Raw genomic sequence first — 18,282 nt, forward strand, 5'->3', positions numbered from 1 at the left:
CATTTCTGACAGCAAGTTACAGGAAGAATCAGTCAACTACAAACTACTCACTTGCCCATCATAGCTCGCATGTATCACATGATTTACAACTGACGGAGCTGCTATCTGAGAAACTGTATCCATTTGAAGCGATTGTTCATTAGAAGGATTAACTGGTTCTTTGGAAAATGTGAAGCAACGCCAAGCTACTGCATTCTGTCAAACAAATAAAGTATTAAAAATACTAAATCTCTTACTGTCACTAACAATAATGCCAACAAAGCTGAGAAATACAAGGCATGTTCTGAATGATCTAAGCAGTTTGGAAAAAACAATCCAAGATTAGCCTGTAGTTTCAGTTGGTACGTGATAGTCCAGCAAACCTTCTCAAAATAGAGAGAGAAACTCTTCTGCAGTAAAAGGAGACAAGTTGGAACTGCTTAGTTTAAGCCTCCAAGAAGTTTGGCTGTTCAAGATCAGATCTCATGAGTCACCAAGATGACCTGATCCAATCAATGTAAGGTCAGTTCTTTCTTGTCCCCCCCACATAAGGAAACAAGACCAGCTCTTCCCACAGCACAAAACAGCAGCCAGTCTAGCCAAAATTTTATAATTTGCATGGCCACAGAGATGCAGAGGAGCATACTGTAGCCTGTAATACAGTCTATTATTGTTTAGTGGGAGACAAAGTGTTTAGAGTAAAGAGTGCTGCTCTTCCTGCAGAGGAAGAGACAATATGTTAAACTTGATGTGAAGCAAGTTTGGCTGCTTGTTTGAACAGTGGAATATGTCTCCATCTTTTCAGAGGGAAGGATTAGGTAACAACCCTTTTGCTATCTGCTGCCCTGGGCTCTCAAATGAGGCAACAGTCCATGGCTGGGCTGTAAAAAAAAAAAATTAAAGAAAAAAACACACACAAAAAAAACCCACAACACAACAAAAACCCACTAAACAAAACCCCACACCTATTCCAGAAGTACTTTTCTTGGTACCATTAATTTGAATCAGATTACCACCCTGTAAAACAAGTTTATTTCCTGACTAACCAAACATCCCTTAGGAATCTTTCATCTAGTGTCCAGGGTATGTTTCTTAATGTTATATAGCAAAATATTTCAGTATTAAAATTCAGTATCACAAGAAGCTAACTTTCACATACAGGAAGTTTACTGTACTTACAGCATTAATAATAAGCCTAATTGGCACAAAAGCATGGGTTTTGTTGGTAAGTTTTAGTGGTAGAGCCTTCCAACTGCCACAAGTCAAGTCACCAAAATCCAGATAATCTTTTTTTCCTGTTTCCACCTGTTTTTAAGGCAAAGCAGAACTTAAAGGCAGGAAAATCTCCAAAATACCACACAAAAGCACCAGAAAATCACCTATTCCATCCTCTTAATGCTATACCCACATACACTACACACCTCCTACCAGGGCTAGGAGTCTAAGAAACATGTTTCCTTAGCTATCAAAAGCAGTTACATTCAGTTGGCTATCTCCCACGTATTTTGCCTCAAACAATTAAGCCAATCTTAGTGCAATATTTACCAACCAAAATCCAGTACACAACCAAATTATTTTGGTTAATTTAAAATAAAAATTAAACTATGATTATTGCTAGCAAGTAAGAAATGTCAGGTTTAGATATATTGTTGAAATGTCATTTTAGCAAGTTAAAAGTTAAGAAAATAACTAAGTAGTAGTTAATTTTGTTAGCATAAAAACACTTAAGTGTCATGATCTGCAGCAAAATACAGCTTTTATTTGGTACTTTTTCCAATCTCAGGAACATAAGACACGCAGATATAGCATAGGGTTTAATTTTAATTTAAATATGAAGCAAGTCTGAATAAACTATACCATGAAGAACATGGAGAATAATGGATTTTGCCAAACTACGTCTAAAACTACGCATTAAAAATTAAATTATAATTTATAGAAGAAGCATTAAAAAAAAATTACATCCATTCACATGTATTCAACCAGAATATCATTACTGTAAAAAATGTACTTAGCTCAAAGCAAGTTAACAGTCCACCTTAAATATTAGCTGTGGTTAATGACTGAAAATTTTACTTTTATCAGTAACAACAGACTACCACGTATTTTGTTCGATAACCTCCAAAAGCACCATCAAGCCCATTTTTGCCTGTCCATACTCTTAAATTTAGGACTACATAAAGCCAGATTTAATTGTTAATGTCACACTTGTCTCTCATGTGGTTGTTCTTCATGACAAGACACAATACAAAGCACTTTATACATCCGCTTACTTTTAATTTTCAATGAGTTTAAAGTAAGAAAATATTTTCTAGAATCATAAATAAGCTGAAAGTAGCATGAAACCAAGAAAACGCCCACTGATATAAAAAGAAAAAGAAATCCTTACAATTGGAAACAAATGCTTTTTGTGATATTTTAATACCCAATGGTACCCAACATAGCAGATACTTAGAAAGAATCATAGAATGGTTAGGGTTGGAAGGGACCTCAAACATCATCTAGTTCCAACCCCCCTGCCATGGCCAGGGAAACCCTCCACTACACCAGGTTGCCCAAAGCCTCATCCAACCTGGCCTTGAACACCTCCAGGGATGGGGCAGCCACAACTTCGCTGGGCAACCTGAGCCAGTGCCTCACCACCCTCTGAGTGAAAAATTTCTTCCTTACATCTAATCGAAATCTGTCCTCTTTCAGTTTAAAGCCATTGCCCCTTGTCCTATCACTACATGCCTTTGTAAAAAGTCCCTCTCCAGCTTTCTTGTAGGCCCTCTTTAAGTACTAGAAGGCTGCAGTAAGATCACCCCAGAGTCTTCTCTTCTCCAGGATGAACAGCCCCAACTCTCTCAGCCTGGCTTCATAGGAGAGGTGCTCCAGCCCTCGGATCATCCTCGTGGCCCTCCTCTGGACCCGCTCCAGCAGCTCCATGTCCTTCTTATGTTGGGGACTCCAGAGCTGAATGTAGTATTCCAGGTGGGGTCTCACGAGAGCTGAGTAGAGGGGCAGAATCACTTCCCTCGACCTGTTGGCCATGCTGCTTTTAATACAGCCCAGGATACGATTTGCTTTCTGGGCTGCCAGTGCACATTGCTGGCTCATGTTGAGCTTCTCATCCACCAGCACTCCCAAGTCCTTCTCCTCAGGGCTGCTCTCAATCCATTCTCCGCCCAGCCTGTACTTATGCTTGGGATTGCCCTGACTCACGTGCAGGACTTTGCACTTGGATGCATTAGATGTTTAAGATCTCATCCATAATTTTAATAATGAAAAAACAATACCTTTTAATTTCTTCTTTTCAGATAGTTGCATAATAACTCTTCATTTCCAGCTATGTGCTTTTCCACAACTAAAACGTCCCAGATAGTTACATAAAATTCTCATAAACATTTTCCTATATTCGCTCCCCTCTCCAAAAATAAGAAATCCCAGGTTCCTTTGAGGAACGCCTTTGCATTTCTATATTTTTCCAGCATCATTAAACTATTCGTAAAATCCCAACCAAAAAAAGAAAAAAAAACCACCATATGCAGCTACTTACCTCTAAATTAGGATTCTCAGCAACTGCTGTCAGAACTACCCTACTTGCCAAAGCTTCTGCCTGAACAATTGTCTCGGCATCTGCAGAAACTGGCCAAGATGAAACATTGAGAATACACTGAAATATCCCCGAATGACAAGGTAAGAAGAGTATTTTCAGATCATTGGTAGAATAGGATCCTACGATGGTTTTGTTCTTGAAAACCAGACACTGATAATTCACAGGATCCATCTGAAAAACAAAACCTCTGTCATTTTCAACAGGCCTCTTGCCAAGGACAGCTTCTTTCCAAATACCACATTTATCTGGCACCACTGCTGAACACAGACATTTTGTATATATTTTTGCTCAATATTAATTACTGCATTTTCATATTCATGTCCCACTTGATCTCACTCAACTGTAGGCATTTTCTTTTAATTTAAAGAGTTAGATACATAAGCCTGAAAGTTGCTGAGGTTTCTTTCCAGCATCTAGTGAAAAATTAACACTAAGATTAAAATATTTATTATATTTGAAAGTGAATTCATAAATAAAACTCTGATTTTTGAGAAAGAACTGCAGCAAAAATAAATAAGCAAAGCAAACTCTACTTAGTGCTTCCTGACATCAAAGCTGGGAGGAAAAGGTATTGTGGAAGAGTAATGGAAAGGTCAGTGGATGGAGGTCACCAGTAAATCTTAGTGTAGATGCCTTGAAGTTTCTGTTGTGAACGTACTCATAAATAATCTTCAAGCAGGAGTGACAGACATACTCAGTGTATCTCAGTTAACTTGACTGAAAAAAGTCTTTAATTACATTGTGTAGCACACAAACATGTATATTTATTCATGGAAACAATTGTAAATGAGACTGTCTAATGTAAAGTAATTTCATCAAAAAAGTAGGTACAGCAGACTTTCAGGTGTGAAAAGCTGCCCCAAGATACTGAGTAACTAGAAAAACACGTAAGAAATCTTAACTCTCATATACATGTGTATATATACACAAACACAGAATTGTGGTTTGGTGGTTTTAAAAGAGGAGATATTCAGAGAAAACAAGAGCAAAACCAGAAGTCATGCTCCTGGAAAGACACATGCTACATCTGCTGGAAAAATATACCTAAGGAGGGATATGATAAGGATTTATAGGACTTAAGAGCAGCAATTTATAAAGTGAATTATTGTCCATTAATTCTCAGTGATAAGGACCAAACAAAAGCAGCAAGAATCAGATTTAAAAAAACAAGGAAAAAAGCCAGTAGTGCATAGAATCTGCAACTGAACCGAACTGTGGATCACACTACACAATTTCAAAAGATTAACTAGATAAAGAGCAGTCCATCAAAAACTAGTAAAAACAGAAATAACATCTAGTTCAAAAGTTCCCAAGCATCAAACTGCCAGAAACTCAAGTATATGTTTATTCTGTTACAATATTCTTCTCTACTAGGAGTATTCATCAGTAAAGGAAATTAAATTATACTGATTGATGTTTACTCTAACTCATTCTCATGTTCTGGAGATCTTTTACCTCTGGAACTATTACTGTGATGACTGAAGCAGATAGAATTTCACAAAACTGAAGTGCAAGATGCCCAATCTATGGCCTACAACCCACAGAACAACCAGCCTAGCTTGAAGTCTGCTCCAAATATTTCTCATTCTCTGTCACATAACATCTCCTGATGTCAAGAAAAATGGGAGCAAACTGCACAAAATGTTTCAGTAGTAACAGTCCTCAGTGCGGATGCTTTCTTTTCTAGGCCTGACTTCTTGCATACAAAGGTGGGAATGAGTAAGCAGGGAATTCAAACCTACCACACTTTACGCACACAAAACGAATCCACGAGTCAATCCCATCATGTGGCGTTTACCTCCCTACGCCTACTTGTTGGAATAAGTCAGGTGGCCTGGCTGAAAGAGGGCAGCACTGCTTTTGTGCATGTTAACTCTAAAAATCGGGAAAAACTACAAATCTGTACAGAGGGCTCTAATTTTACATATGACATCTGGCAAGATTGCAGTATTATTCCTATAGCTTTATTAAAAAAAATCTCTTACCTTTTCCCCGTTAACTGAAACACTGAGTATTCCAATGCTGACCTGCAACCACCGTTCAGTTGGATTAAAAATGCTAAGAACCGTCTGAGATGCAATTCCCACACAACAGGCGTTAGGGAACTTCAATTCTTCTGGTACTTTGACATGTCCTTTGGAAGAAAATATGCTCCTGTTAGCTCCAAGTACCCAGAAGCAAATCAGCACTCAGGCTTCCACCATGCCAAGTTTATAAACTCATTTGACAAATGCTTTGTTACGGCAAGGAAATGTTTGACTCCTCCAGTTTTCATAAGAATGTTTTCCGCAAGCCTGATACTCAGAATTCCAATCAACGGTTTCTAACTTGCATTTTACTTGGAGTTCTACGGTCACAAACAAAAACACTTAGGGAAATAGCATTCCATGCAGACACTAACTCACAAGCTATATACATACACCTGATATAAAATACTCAGTGTTCATCATTTAATCAGTACCAGCCCAAGTCAGAAAATGCGAATATCAGTATTACAACATCTTTAGAATACTTACACCAACCAAAAGGAAAATCTTTTTTTTTCACCAGAGTATAACTGATACTTAAAAAGGCGTTCAGGCATTTTTAGCTATAGAAAACACCCAGTACTCCTAGAATAGATTTTTGCTGTAGAAGTGCAGTCATCAAAAGTTATCACTAAATCAAAAAGACATCCTGCTGCAAGTATTTTACTTCCAGGAAGTTCTTACATCTAAAAATATTCAAAATAACTCTTTCAGAGAAATTGCAACATTACGTCAACTCAAAACTCTAATAGAGATAAGAGTTCTCTGGCACACGAAGAAACAATCTTCACTACATCCAGAAACCCACTAACGGGTACTCATATCGAATTAAAAATCTGACCTCTCCCAGACACACATAATCACCTGAAGTAGTTTTCGTTACTTGAGCAACAAGCTTTATTTTAAAGCCACACACTCTTATTCCCCTCCAAAAAAGAAATTTAGCACAAGTATGAAGGTGAAAATACAAACCAAGACTAGCATCACTGGAAATTAAGTTCAAAAACCGAAGTTTGCAAAAAATCAAGTTTAGACTACACAGATAGTCAGGGTTCAAAAACAGGTACCAAACCCTAGAAATTCTGTATATTAATAACAGGCAAAGGGTAAAATAGTTCATTTTAAAATAGCAAAATTTGAACAAACAAGATTATGATTTTCTGTTTATTGATTGTTCTAAATTATTAGAATCATAGCATGGTTAGGGTTGGAAGGGACCTCAAACATCATCTAGTTCCAACCCCCCTGCGATGGCCAGGGACACCCTCCGCTACACCAGGTTGCCCAAAGCCTCATCCAGCCTGGCCTTGAACACTTCCAGGGACGGGGCAGCCACAACTTCTCTGGGCAACCTGTGCCTCACACCACCCTATGAGAGAAAAATTTCTTCTTTACATCTAATCGAAATCTGCCCTCTTTCAGTTTAAAGCCATTGCCCCTTGTCCTATCACTACATGCCCTTGTAAAAAGTCCCTCTCCAGTCTTCCTGTAGGCTCCCTTTAGGTACTGGAAAGCTGCTCCAAGATCATCCCAGAGCCTTCTCTTCTCCAGGCTGAACAGCCCCAACTCTCTCAGCCTGTCTTCATAGCAGAGGTGCTCCAGCCCTCTGATCATCTTCATGGCCCTCCTCTGGACTCGTTCCAGTAGCTCCATGTCCTTCTTGTGTTGGAGACTCCAGAGCTGAATGCAGTATTCCAGGTGGAGTCTCACGAGAGCTGAGTAGAGGGGCAGAATCACCTCTCCCTTGACCTGCTGGCCACACTTCTTTTGATACAGCCCAGGATATGATTTGCTTTCTGGGCTGCCAGCACACATTGTTGAGCTGCCAGGCTCATGTTGAGCTTCTCATCCACCAGCACTCCCAAGTCCTTTTCCTCAGGGCTGCTCTCAATCCATTCTCTGCCCAGCCTGGACTTGTGCTTGGGATTGCCCCAACTTTATGAGGTTCTCACAGGCCCACCTCTCCAGCCTGTCAAGGTCCCTCTGGATGGCATCCCTTCCCTCCAGCGTGTCCACAACACCACACAACTTGGTGTCATCTGCAAACTTGCTGAGGGTGCACTCGATCCCACTGTCCATGTCTCCAACAAAGATGTTAAATAGCACTGGTCCCAGTACTGACCCATGAGGAACACCACTCGTCACTGGCCTCCACTTGGACATTGAACCGTTGACCACAACTCTGAGTGCGACCATCCAGCCAGTTCCTTATCCATCAAGTGGTCCATCCATCAAAACCATGTCTTTCCAGTTTAGAGACAAGGATGTCATGTGGGACAGTATCAAATGCTTTGGATAAGTCCAGGTAGATGATGTCAGTTGCTCTTCCCCTATTCATCAATGCTGTAACCTCATCATAGAAGGCCACCAAATTAGTCAGGCAGGATTTGCCCTTAGTGAAGCCATGTTGGCTGTCACCAATCACCTCCTTATTTTCTATGTGCCTTAGCATAGTCGCCAGGAGGATCTGTTCCATGATCTTGTTGGGCACAGAGGTGAGACTGACTGGCCTGTAGTTCCCTCGGTCTTTTTTTCCGCTTTTTCAAGACGGGGGCTATATTTCCCCTTTTCCAGTCAGTGGGAACTTCACCAGATGGCCACAACTTCTGAAATATGATGGATAGTGGCTTAGCAACTTCATCTGCCAGTTCCCTCAGGACCCGCAGATGCACCTCGTCTGGTCCCATGGACTTGTCCATCTTCAGGTTCTTAAGATGGTCTCAAACCTGATCTTCTCCTACAGTGGGCGGTTCTTCATTCTCACAGTCTCTCCCTTTGCCTTCTGTAACTTGCGCCATGCAGCTGGAGCTCTTGCCAGTGAAGACTGAGGCAAAGAAGTCATTGAGAACCTCAGCCTTCTCCATATCCCGGGTTATTATAACCTAATAACCTATAAACTGTCACAAATTCAAATCTTCAACCCTACTAGCTTATCATTTTGTCTGAAAGAATTATCAAGAAAAAAGTATAGCCAAAAACAACTAAAGATATCATAGGTTAAAAGAAGTCTTTAAAATGAAATGCTAATTTGCATTGCTTAGATTTAGAAGTCAGTCAAGATACAGAGCAATAGAACAAAGTACAGAAGGAACTTGGCAGCTTGTCTTTCCCCTTCATAACCAGAAAACAGCTTAAGCCCTCCACTCTCCTCCTTGGACTTTTTGTCTTAACTGACTGCTAATACCAAGTTAGGCTGGAGAAGTGTCATTTACTTTCCAGATAAAATACAACTGAATTTCCAGAGCATGACTTGTCTTGCCTAACATGAACTCCAGCTAGCATTTCTCTTCCTCCTATGAAAGACAGTTCTAGATCCTTTAAACAAAAATGAAACCACTGAATGCTGAAATTCTTCTAGATTATGGAAAATTCCTTTTAAGACCATTAAGGTGACTATAAGAATAGACATTGTATCCAGAGATCATCATTAAATCAGGGAAATTACTAATATCTTTTTTTAAAATAAAAAAGCTTGCATGAAGAATAATTGTGGTTACACTTTAAATCATCTTAAATTTATTTGCTATATTAGCATCATTAATTACTATTGTTGTAATATATTATTGTTGTAAAATATTATCACTATTGTTGTCCACAGTTGTATTTTAAACACACTCTAAAAAACACACTTACCAATACCAGGTGACTTTGGCAATTCCCACTCGTTTCTACCAGCTCCAAGAGGTTGTCCAGTACATGATTTTACATTTAAGATATTCTTGTTCCAGGAAGTAGAATGTGGATTATAAAGTGAAGCTGCACCCAAAGAGCCAGGACCAATATTTGGACCTAAAGGAATTCCCACCATAAGTGGATTCTCAACATGTCCTGCTGGGATACCAGAAGAAGGAAGCCCTGCTGGAAGACCAAAACCCGCAGAGTTGCAGCCATGAAACTGAGACAAAACTGTATTTCCAGTAAATGGTATATTTCCCAGATGCTGTTGTGCAAACGGAGTCGTTGCAAGAGAACGTCCTGTAAGCAACGTGGGAACAGAAGAAGAAATTGCTTGACTCTCAGAGGTAGTGACATGAGATTTAAAGCTTGAAATAGGAACATATTGTTCACCAGATGAGTTTTGAATGAATGGCATATAAGCACTCAATCCAGGATACATGGGTAACGCATTCAAGGATGGTAATCCTTGTCTCTGTGCTTTGCTTATTTGATCCTGCCACACTTCTTGTGCATCAACATTAACAGAAAGCGGCTGAAAGACGCAGAATTTACTTGGTAAAGCTGATTTAACATGGTCTAGCTCTTTATCATTTGCTGCTACATTTGAAGGAATAGATGCAAGCTGCTTTTCATTCTTTGGAAAACCTTCTTTGGAGAGTTCTTGACCCAGTACATCATCGAGCTTTCTTTTAAGACCTGCAAGTTCATTTTCTTCTGTTTTTTGGTCAATACTAAGCAGAGTTTCTTTTCTATTTCTTTGACATGAGTGGTCTTCTAGATTTTCATTTGTATGTTCCTGCAAAGGAGTTGGGCTGGCTCGAATTATTGTTGTGCTCAGTTCACAAGCATTTTCACTCTAGTAAAGAAATAAAATACGCAGTATTACAAATCTTGGAAAAGCAAATCGGGTACATAAAACAAGACAGCCTTAATACTGGTACTGTCATCCAACATAAATAATCAAGTTTGTCAAGTCTTGTCTTAAGTTTTGCTTTTGTAACATCTGCTGCTCCTCACATTGAAAAAGTAAATCTGTGATTTCAACCTGTTTGCTGTCTAAAGTCACATTTCAAGCTAGGTGTACTGGGTCTGGCTGGGATGGAGTTAGTTTTCTCTGTAAAGGTGCTGTATTTTTAGATTTGTGACCAAAACAATGTTGATAACACCCCAGTGCTTTGGCTATCGCTGAGCAGTGTTTGCAGAGCATCAAGGCTGCCTACATTTCTCACTCTGTCACTCCAGAGAGTAGGCTGGGGGTGGGCAAGAGGTAGGGAGGGGACACAGTCAGGACAGCTGATGTCAACTGACCAAAGAGAGAATTCATACCGTGTAATATCATCTTCAGCAATAAAACTGTGAGGGAATTTTTCCAAAGTAGCTGTTGCCTGGAGACTGGCTGGGCATCAGTCTGCTGGTAGCAAGTGATTGCTTTTGCATCACTTTCCCCTCCTCTCCTTCCCCTTGACTTATCAAACTGTCTTTATTTCAACTCACCAATCCCCTACCTGACTCTTTTGCCCTTCCAATTCTCTCCTCCATCCCACTGTGGGGTGTGAGCGAGCAATTGCCAGAGGGGGACTAGTCAGCAGTTAGGGTCAACCTACCACACTAGGCATTAAAACCACAAGAATGCTCTGCTCTCTGAGGTTACCACCGACTAAGAGAGCTTCCATAGAGCTAAAAATATTTTACTTTCTATGATTTTATAAAGTCATTCTGTGAGAAAGTAACCATACTATGAAAAAAACCCTAATGGAGCAGATTCCTAAACTCACTGACAGGTTCACATTATTATTCTAAAAATCAGAGACCTGCAGTGAATTTTCTTATTTATTGTGTTTGGATCCAATACCACAAAGATTTTCATGTTTAAAAGTGCATGAATCAGAACCATTTAGTCTGGAAAACATCTTTAAGATCATTGAGTCCAACTGTCAATCTAACACTGCTAAGTCTGTCACTAAACCATGTCCCTAAGCACCACATCTACAGTCTTTTAAACACCTCCAGGGATGGTGACTCAACTACTTCCCTAGGCAGTCTGTTCCAGTGCTTGACAAACCTTTGATGAAGAAATTTTTCCTAATATACAATCTATACATTCCCTGGCACAACTTGAGGCTATTTGCTCTTGTCCTATCACTTGTTACTCAGGAAGAGACTGACACTCACATGGCTACAACCTCCTTTCAGGTAGTTGTAGAGAGTGACAAGGTCTCCCCTCAGCCTCCTTTTCTCCAGGCTAAACAACCCCAGTTCCCTCAGCTGCTCCTCAGAAGACTCGTGCTCTAGATACTTCATCAGCTTCGTCTCCCTTCTTTGGGCACACTCCAGCACCTCAATGTCTGTCTTGTAGTGTGGGCCCAAAAACAGACACAGTATTCGAGGTGTGGCCTCACCAGTGCCAAGTACAGGGAGACAATCACTTCCCTAGTCCTGCTGGCCACACTATTTTTCGTACAATCAATCCTAATCAATCCTATTTCTGATAGGATCGAACCTAAATAACAGCATCCAAGTGTGGCACAGGTTATTTCTCTCTATTCTTTACAACTTGCTTGAATGCAAAGGTGCTTACTAAGGTCTAAGTGTCTTCTAAGAAACAAGAATCCCCAGGAATTAAGAGTCCACTAACAAAAAGCAGATATGGTTAGGTATCAAATCTGTACTTCGGGTTCTTAGTAAAAGCTAAGGACCTAGAAGCAGTAAGTTACAGTAACATCACCGCAGATGTATTTTTGTTGTTTTAAAAAAAAAAAACCACAACCACAACACATCACTAGATACATACTTGCCAGCTTTTTAAGATAGAAACTAAAAAAAACTAAACTAACTAAAAACTAAAAAGCTCAGTGGTCTTGAACCAAATCATTGATGAAAAAACACATTGATACAAACACTTCCTTCGTGCACTCATACAAAGAAATCTTTCAAGCCCAAAGACCTTCCATTTTGGCAGGTGTGCATGGTGCAGGTGGAATGAGCACACTTTATCCTCAGAGTCTTGGAATTTTTGTACTTTGAAATCAAACCAGGAGAAAAAAAGTACGAGCCATAAATATGCATACACGCAAATGTGTTTCAAGGAATCTCCTATTGGGTTAACTGTCAAGAGCAGAAGTGATTACATCCTCTCAAACTGTTCATAGCTACTAACAATAGCATTGGCACTAATCCGTGGAGGAGGACTGACCATGGGAGATTGACCATTCCTCCCACAACTGGAATCATACTTGGCAGTCTCCATAATACAGTGGATGGAACTCCAGGTACTTCCCTTACCAATCTGAAAAACTAAAATGTTCTTTAATTTTTTTCTTGTGAAGTACATCCAGATCACAGATTCCATTTTCAAAAATCGAGTTTCAAAACAATTTTTAAAAGTTTCAAAACCAAAACTAGACAGCGTGGTGTCAAAGCAATCAAACATCAGCTCAGGACAGGTGTACCTAGAGAACTGACACAAGAACAAGAGAGCTACATAGAAGGATGAAGAGTATCTACGGTATAAAGCAATTGTTCAGCTTAAGTAAATAGGACTTGGGAAGCAGGGAAAGGCATGCAAAAGAATGGAAAAAAACAATAAAGTAGCTGTTCAGATTGCTGTAGAGAAGTAAGCTACAAGTTATAAGCCTTTAAAAAGGGCTGCCTGAGGTGAGATGGCTCACCAGCCCAAATCAACCAAACAAGAAATTAAAACAAAACAAAAAAATCATGCACCTTTGACAACCTGATCCTAGTGTTAAAAGGAGAGAGCACCACTGGTTAAATAGGTTGTGCTACAGGAAGTATTCAAATCTGAAGATAACACCAATACAAACATTCTTGTTGTCTGCAAGAACCTTCAGGCAAGAGACATTAAAGTGGCTTTTAACATTACAAATGAAATGAAGATCCCTTGGTCTCTCTCCCTCAGTATAAGAGATTACTATCCTAAAGGAATAAATTAACACTGCAGCCTTATAAATGAGACTTATAAACATACTCATAATATAAATGTAAAATTTTGGCAAAGTACTTGAGGATCTCCTTGCTAAACTACCCTGGAGAACAAAGACTACTAAATCATAACATCTCTTCAAGACACAAGGGGCAAACTAGCATGTAGTCAGTTACAGCAAAGCACCAAAAGCCACCCATTTGCATGAGATGACAGGAGTCTAGAAGCATACGCATTTTGAACATGAAATAGACTCAAGAGCTGATACTAAGACAGCACTGACTGCAAGCAAATACTCATTTAAATTTGCCCTTGGGTTCCTTCCTACAGGACTGCAATTCCCACTGGACACATCAAGATGGAAAAGAACAGATATTCTCCAAGTAACTTGAGCAATTAGACATAGAACAAAACAAGCTATAGGTCAGAACACACACTTCCTGATGCTTTGAGCACGAAGGAACATTGCTGCTGGTGTTCCTACAGAAGGAAGAGGAGGCTTCACTAAGGTTTCACTAGTCACCAGTCCCGAAAAGCCTCATCCTCTGCAAACGGAGAAAAAAAATCCATAGTAGAGACCATTTCTATTTCCTGTGTTAGAGGAATCCACAACTGGTAAAGACATTACAAAATAAACATAACCACTCAGATTTACACAGGTATGGATGAGTCAGAGAGGTTTTTCAGCTTTTGTTTGTTTGTTTTTTGAAGTTCCATACACATTTCCACACACTTTGGAAGGTGGGAGGCATAACAGAAAGATTCCAGACTCCAAGGAACTCATGGATTTAGATAAAAGAATGTCAATTATCTTAATCAGCATAAGACTGCAAGTCTGAACAAAAGTTTCACTCTCAGGGCACACTCTTTGCTTAAGTGGTAAGAACAGTCAGAATGACTGTCAGAGGTAGAAAATGATAGCTTCAGTCCTGAAAAAGGAACCTAAAGCTAAAATATGTATTTATAAACATTTCTCCAGGAAAAAAAAAAAATATTCTTCTAATAGCTGAAGCTGAGCAGAAATGGAGTCTCAAGGGTGATGAAAGCAGGTATAGATCCTACAAACTACTACTGGAATATTGCACTGCATTCCAAGAACAGAATGACCTAACAGGCAATTGAGGGGGAAAAAAGAAAAAAAAAAACATTCAAAGGAGAAAAATACACCAACTCTAACTTTGAAAAAGTCAACAGTTCTTTGAATGTTTTCCTATGTTTACACTCATTAAGGTTTGTGAATTTAACACAATCTATTTCAGAATTCAAATTTCTGAAACTCAGGAACAGGAGAGAAGCAGAATACCTTTTCCCAATGCACAGCATGTCCTAAACTGGTCCAAAACCCTTAAGGCTTTTTTAATTTAGCATTATTTTGACCATTTAAGAGTTTAGTATGGGGGTGAGGGAAAGGTGCTGTTTTGTTTGGTTGGTTGTTTTTTTTTTAAAAAAGGGAATTAAGATATATTTACAGTTCAAGATTTTCTTACCCAGTATGTCTCCGGATTATGTATTACAGCTGTGTTCTTAAGGGTGCTGTCAGATGCAGAGACATATGTTAATCTGCTCATGCTAGGACTTGAGTAAACCGACTGAGGTAGCACACTCTCCTTGCAAGAAGATTCCTGATAACGTGATGGGCAAGTAAAGTCAATTTCAGACCTGAAAAACAGATTCGAAGTACGTCAGTATTAGAATATATTTCTAATGCTGCCCTCAAGAAAAATCAATGCCACACATTAGCTATACTATTCTAAAAACCAACTTACTTAGACATTGTTTAGTACAGTCAGTGGAAATAAGAAATCAGCTCTCAATTAATCTTTACAAGTTCTGGCTTTGACATATATAAAACTCATTTTCATCAGATATAAATCTGTAAGGCAAAGCATCAGAGTTCCACAATTGAACTCAGACACTAAGGTCACAGAAACAACACAACTTACTAAAAGGAAAAAAGTGAATCAATATACTTGTATCTAACTAGATGGAAGAATGCCAAATGAAATCATTCAACATCCCAGGCACCATATATTAGTATTTCCTACACTCATTGCTGTGATTCTCCTCATTTCACACACCTGAAAACACAGAATCCCTCACCACTTGGTCAAACAAGAAGAGACAATGTGAAAATAATTAAAGACACTTACAATTTTAATTGGAAATCCTAATGTCTATATAACACACTTGCAAAAATACACACACTTCTACATATTTTAACTTCTGAAAAATGCCAGACAGCCTGTAATTCTAATATCATGTACAACACAATAACTGTAGTTAAATATCAAACGGTGAACTTAAAAGCTACAGCAAAGAAACCAGTTGCCACCTCTATTCATGAGAACATGTTTAGCCATTGGCCACTGGCCATGTTTGTAAGTTTAAGACTACGCAATCAACTTAGCTGTAATTATATAGTTTATATAACACTTATTGTTATGGGAGCTCGTTTAAAAACATTGCCCTTTCCAGTTGCTAAGAAAGCCTTAAGTCTCAGACACAAGTCAGTTTCAAAACATCATGTGGTCAAAAGCAGTACAAATATTTCTACCCTTGCTCTCTCAAAACAAGCAGTGGTATGAATCAGAGAACCAAACTGAGTGAAATACTTCTAAGTTTAAAAAAAAAAACACATCTTCATTGGTCTATACAATGTGAAGCTTTGTTACCACATAATTAACATCATAACCCCCAACTAAATAGATCTGTAAAAGATGAACAACACTAGAAAAAAAAAGATGATGTTACACTAGAACAACAATTGATAAATATGGGATTTTACAGCTCCACCAACACAAAGTTTTAGGCATCTGAGGTATATGACTAGCTAACAGGTTGCATATATTGTATTCTTGCACTACTGGATAATCCTGAGCAGAAACAGCAAAGTTCCTATCCAGCTTTTGTGTCTCATCAGGCCACTGAGGAAAATAAGTTAACAATTGCTTAAGACTGCTTCCCCATGCATGTAATAAAAGCAAACAGAAAGCTTTGTCTAAGAATGAAGTCTTAGCCTAATAAAGATTTTCTACAAAGTGAGATCAAGTACAGCCTTCAAACTAAAACTTGATGCCTCAAAAATCCTCATGAAGCATTAATAATTCTTATAACCTGCACCAAGAAATTTACCCTGAAAATGCTGTTCCAGAAGTCTCACTAGGAGAAGAGTGGATTAGTGGTGAAGTTGAAGGTCTGAAGCTATACTGCTCATCCTCTAGAGGTTGCAAGTCACATTCAGGTAGAATGGGTTTATGCTCTGGCAAATAAACAGAATTTAATAACAGTATTTATTTAAGCACAGGGAATAAATCTACTGTCAAGAAAAGCCTTTTCAACAACTGATGACATTTATATAGATATACTCACCAGTACTATTCTGGGAAGTTGGGGAGAGGTTCTCAAAAGTTACGTGTTTTGCATTCCCATCACAAGCAGTACTTGCATCTTTGTCTCTCTTCTCTGCTTTTGCATTTTGCTTCTTTTCAATGTTCAATTTCTGCACAGGCTTTGCTTTTGTAGGACATACTGAGATGTGTTCACTAGATTGCTTGGCAGGTTTTAAGTTGCTGAGTGACAGGGTGTTTCCTGTACTTCTTTCCACCAAATCATTATGTGGTTCAAGAACAGCATTTGTTGCTTGATCTACTGTTTCTGTGTCTTCCTTGATACAGCATCTACTAGTGAGAACATTGGTCTGGTAAGCAAGCGGACTTCTCTGTGCCACTTCCATTTTTGCTGCTAGAGGAATTCCACACATCTGTGCTTCTTTTCCAGTAGGTGAGGTTTGGGTATTATGCATATCTGATCTAAGATCAGCATTCGCTGACTCTAAATGTTTACTATTTACTAAATCTGACAACTTTTCTGAATATTTAACATTTGCAGTTGCATCTTCATGGTTGAGAGCACCAGACAGACTAGAGAAATTCTGAATATCATTTTCTTCATTAAAATAATCCAGAAACTGCTTCTCTATTTTCTGCTGCTTGCTATGATTATTTATCAAGTCTTCTGCAAAAGTATCCTTATTTTTATTTTTATTTTTACCCAGTAAAAAGGATTCAGGCAAAAGGTTCTGGACAGATGCTTCATGTTTCACAATACTCTCATAGTCACTTTCATGTCCAAGCTCATCTGTTTTTTTGAGGTATTTTTCCATATCAAATGCACTATTTTCCACATTGCTGGATAGTACCTGATTAGCAGAGAGTTCCACCTCTTTATCAATTCCAGGAAGGAAACATGTTCTTTTATTAGAGAGTGCCATCATCATAGCAGCTAGCTGGGAAGGATCAGCACTGGAGGAAGCATTAGCAATAGCAGAGGCAATTGTGCTAATACTCAGGACAGAGTCAGAATGATTAGATAAGCCGTCTTCAAACTTGTCTTTATGAATTACATCCTACAACAAACCAAAATGAGTTAAGCACCAAATCAAGAATTTTTTGTTTAGTGTTCTGGGTTTTGTGTTTTTGTGGTTTGGGTGGGGTTTTCTTAAATAATTTTGCATTTCGGTATACGGTAATATATTAACATTTCTACTTGTCACATATTTAATCAACTGTCAAGAAGAAATACTGCAATAGGTGCAATTCTCACTGTACTGATTTTTTAAGTCTACTCTAAAAATTTTTTTCAAAAGATTAAATAAATGAAGCCTTAGTTCCTATAAAACTTTTAAAATCCTAAAATGTTTTAATTCAGTTGGAAGAACTGAGAGTAAAATGCCATCAAGAACAAACACAGCAGAAAAGAAACTACCATGACCAAATACACAGTATCTTCCCAATTGACTTTAAACCATTTGCTTCTCTATAAGGGGAAGACAAAGCTATTTCTACAGTTTTCTCTATCACTCAACTCTGATTTCTTCCGTAGTTTTCACATTGGCTATTCTTAGCAAAGGGCATGGAATAAGTAGACAGTTATGTCTAGACCACAATCTCACAAACATGAGTAAGAACTTGGAGTAACTGTCATATGAGGAGAAAGCTGGAATTGTTTAGCCTCAAGAAGACAAGGCTCAAGAGGAAATTTTATCCATGTGTATAAATGCTCGA

The 18,282-nt window shown here is 38.7% G+C and overlaps 1 protein-coding gene across 2 annotated transcripts in view; it reads right to left on the bottom strand.

Annotated features, from left to right (window-relative positions):
* CEP192 (centrosomal protein 192) overlaps positions 1–18,282 on the bottom strand; it is an 81,181-nt gene that overhangs the window by 43,201 nt on the left and 19,698 nt on the right. For both annotated transcript variants that reach the window (XM_086608547.1, XM_086608548.1), the window contains exons 14-21: positions 16,589–17,624; positions 16,352–16,478; positions 14,707–14,878; positions 9,235–10,135; positions 5,560–5,708; positions 3,515–3,745; positions 1,159–1,284; positions 52–195 (exon numbers count right to left, since the gene is read on the bottom strand). In XM_086608547.1, the coding sequence (XP_086464673.1) occupies positions 52–195; positions 1,159–1,284; positions 3,515–3,745; positions 5,560–5,708; positions 9,235–10,135; positions 14,707–14,878; positions 16,352–16,478; positions 16,589–17,624 (2,886 nt within the window). The remainder of the gene's footprint in view (positions 1–51; positions 196–1,158; positions 1,285–3,514; positions 3,746–5,559; positions 5,709–9,234; positions 10,136–14,706; positions 14,879–16,351; positions 16,479–16,588; positions 17,625–18,282) is intronic.

This window comes from Tauraco erythrolophus, chromosome 3, assembly GCF_009769465.1.
Source record: "Tauraco erythrolophus isolate bTauEry1 chromosome 3, bTauEry1.pri, whole genome shotgun sequence".
NCBI lineage: Eukaryota > Metazoa > Chordata > Aves > Musophagiformes > Musophagidae > Tauraco > Tauraco erythrolophus.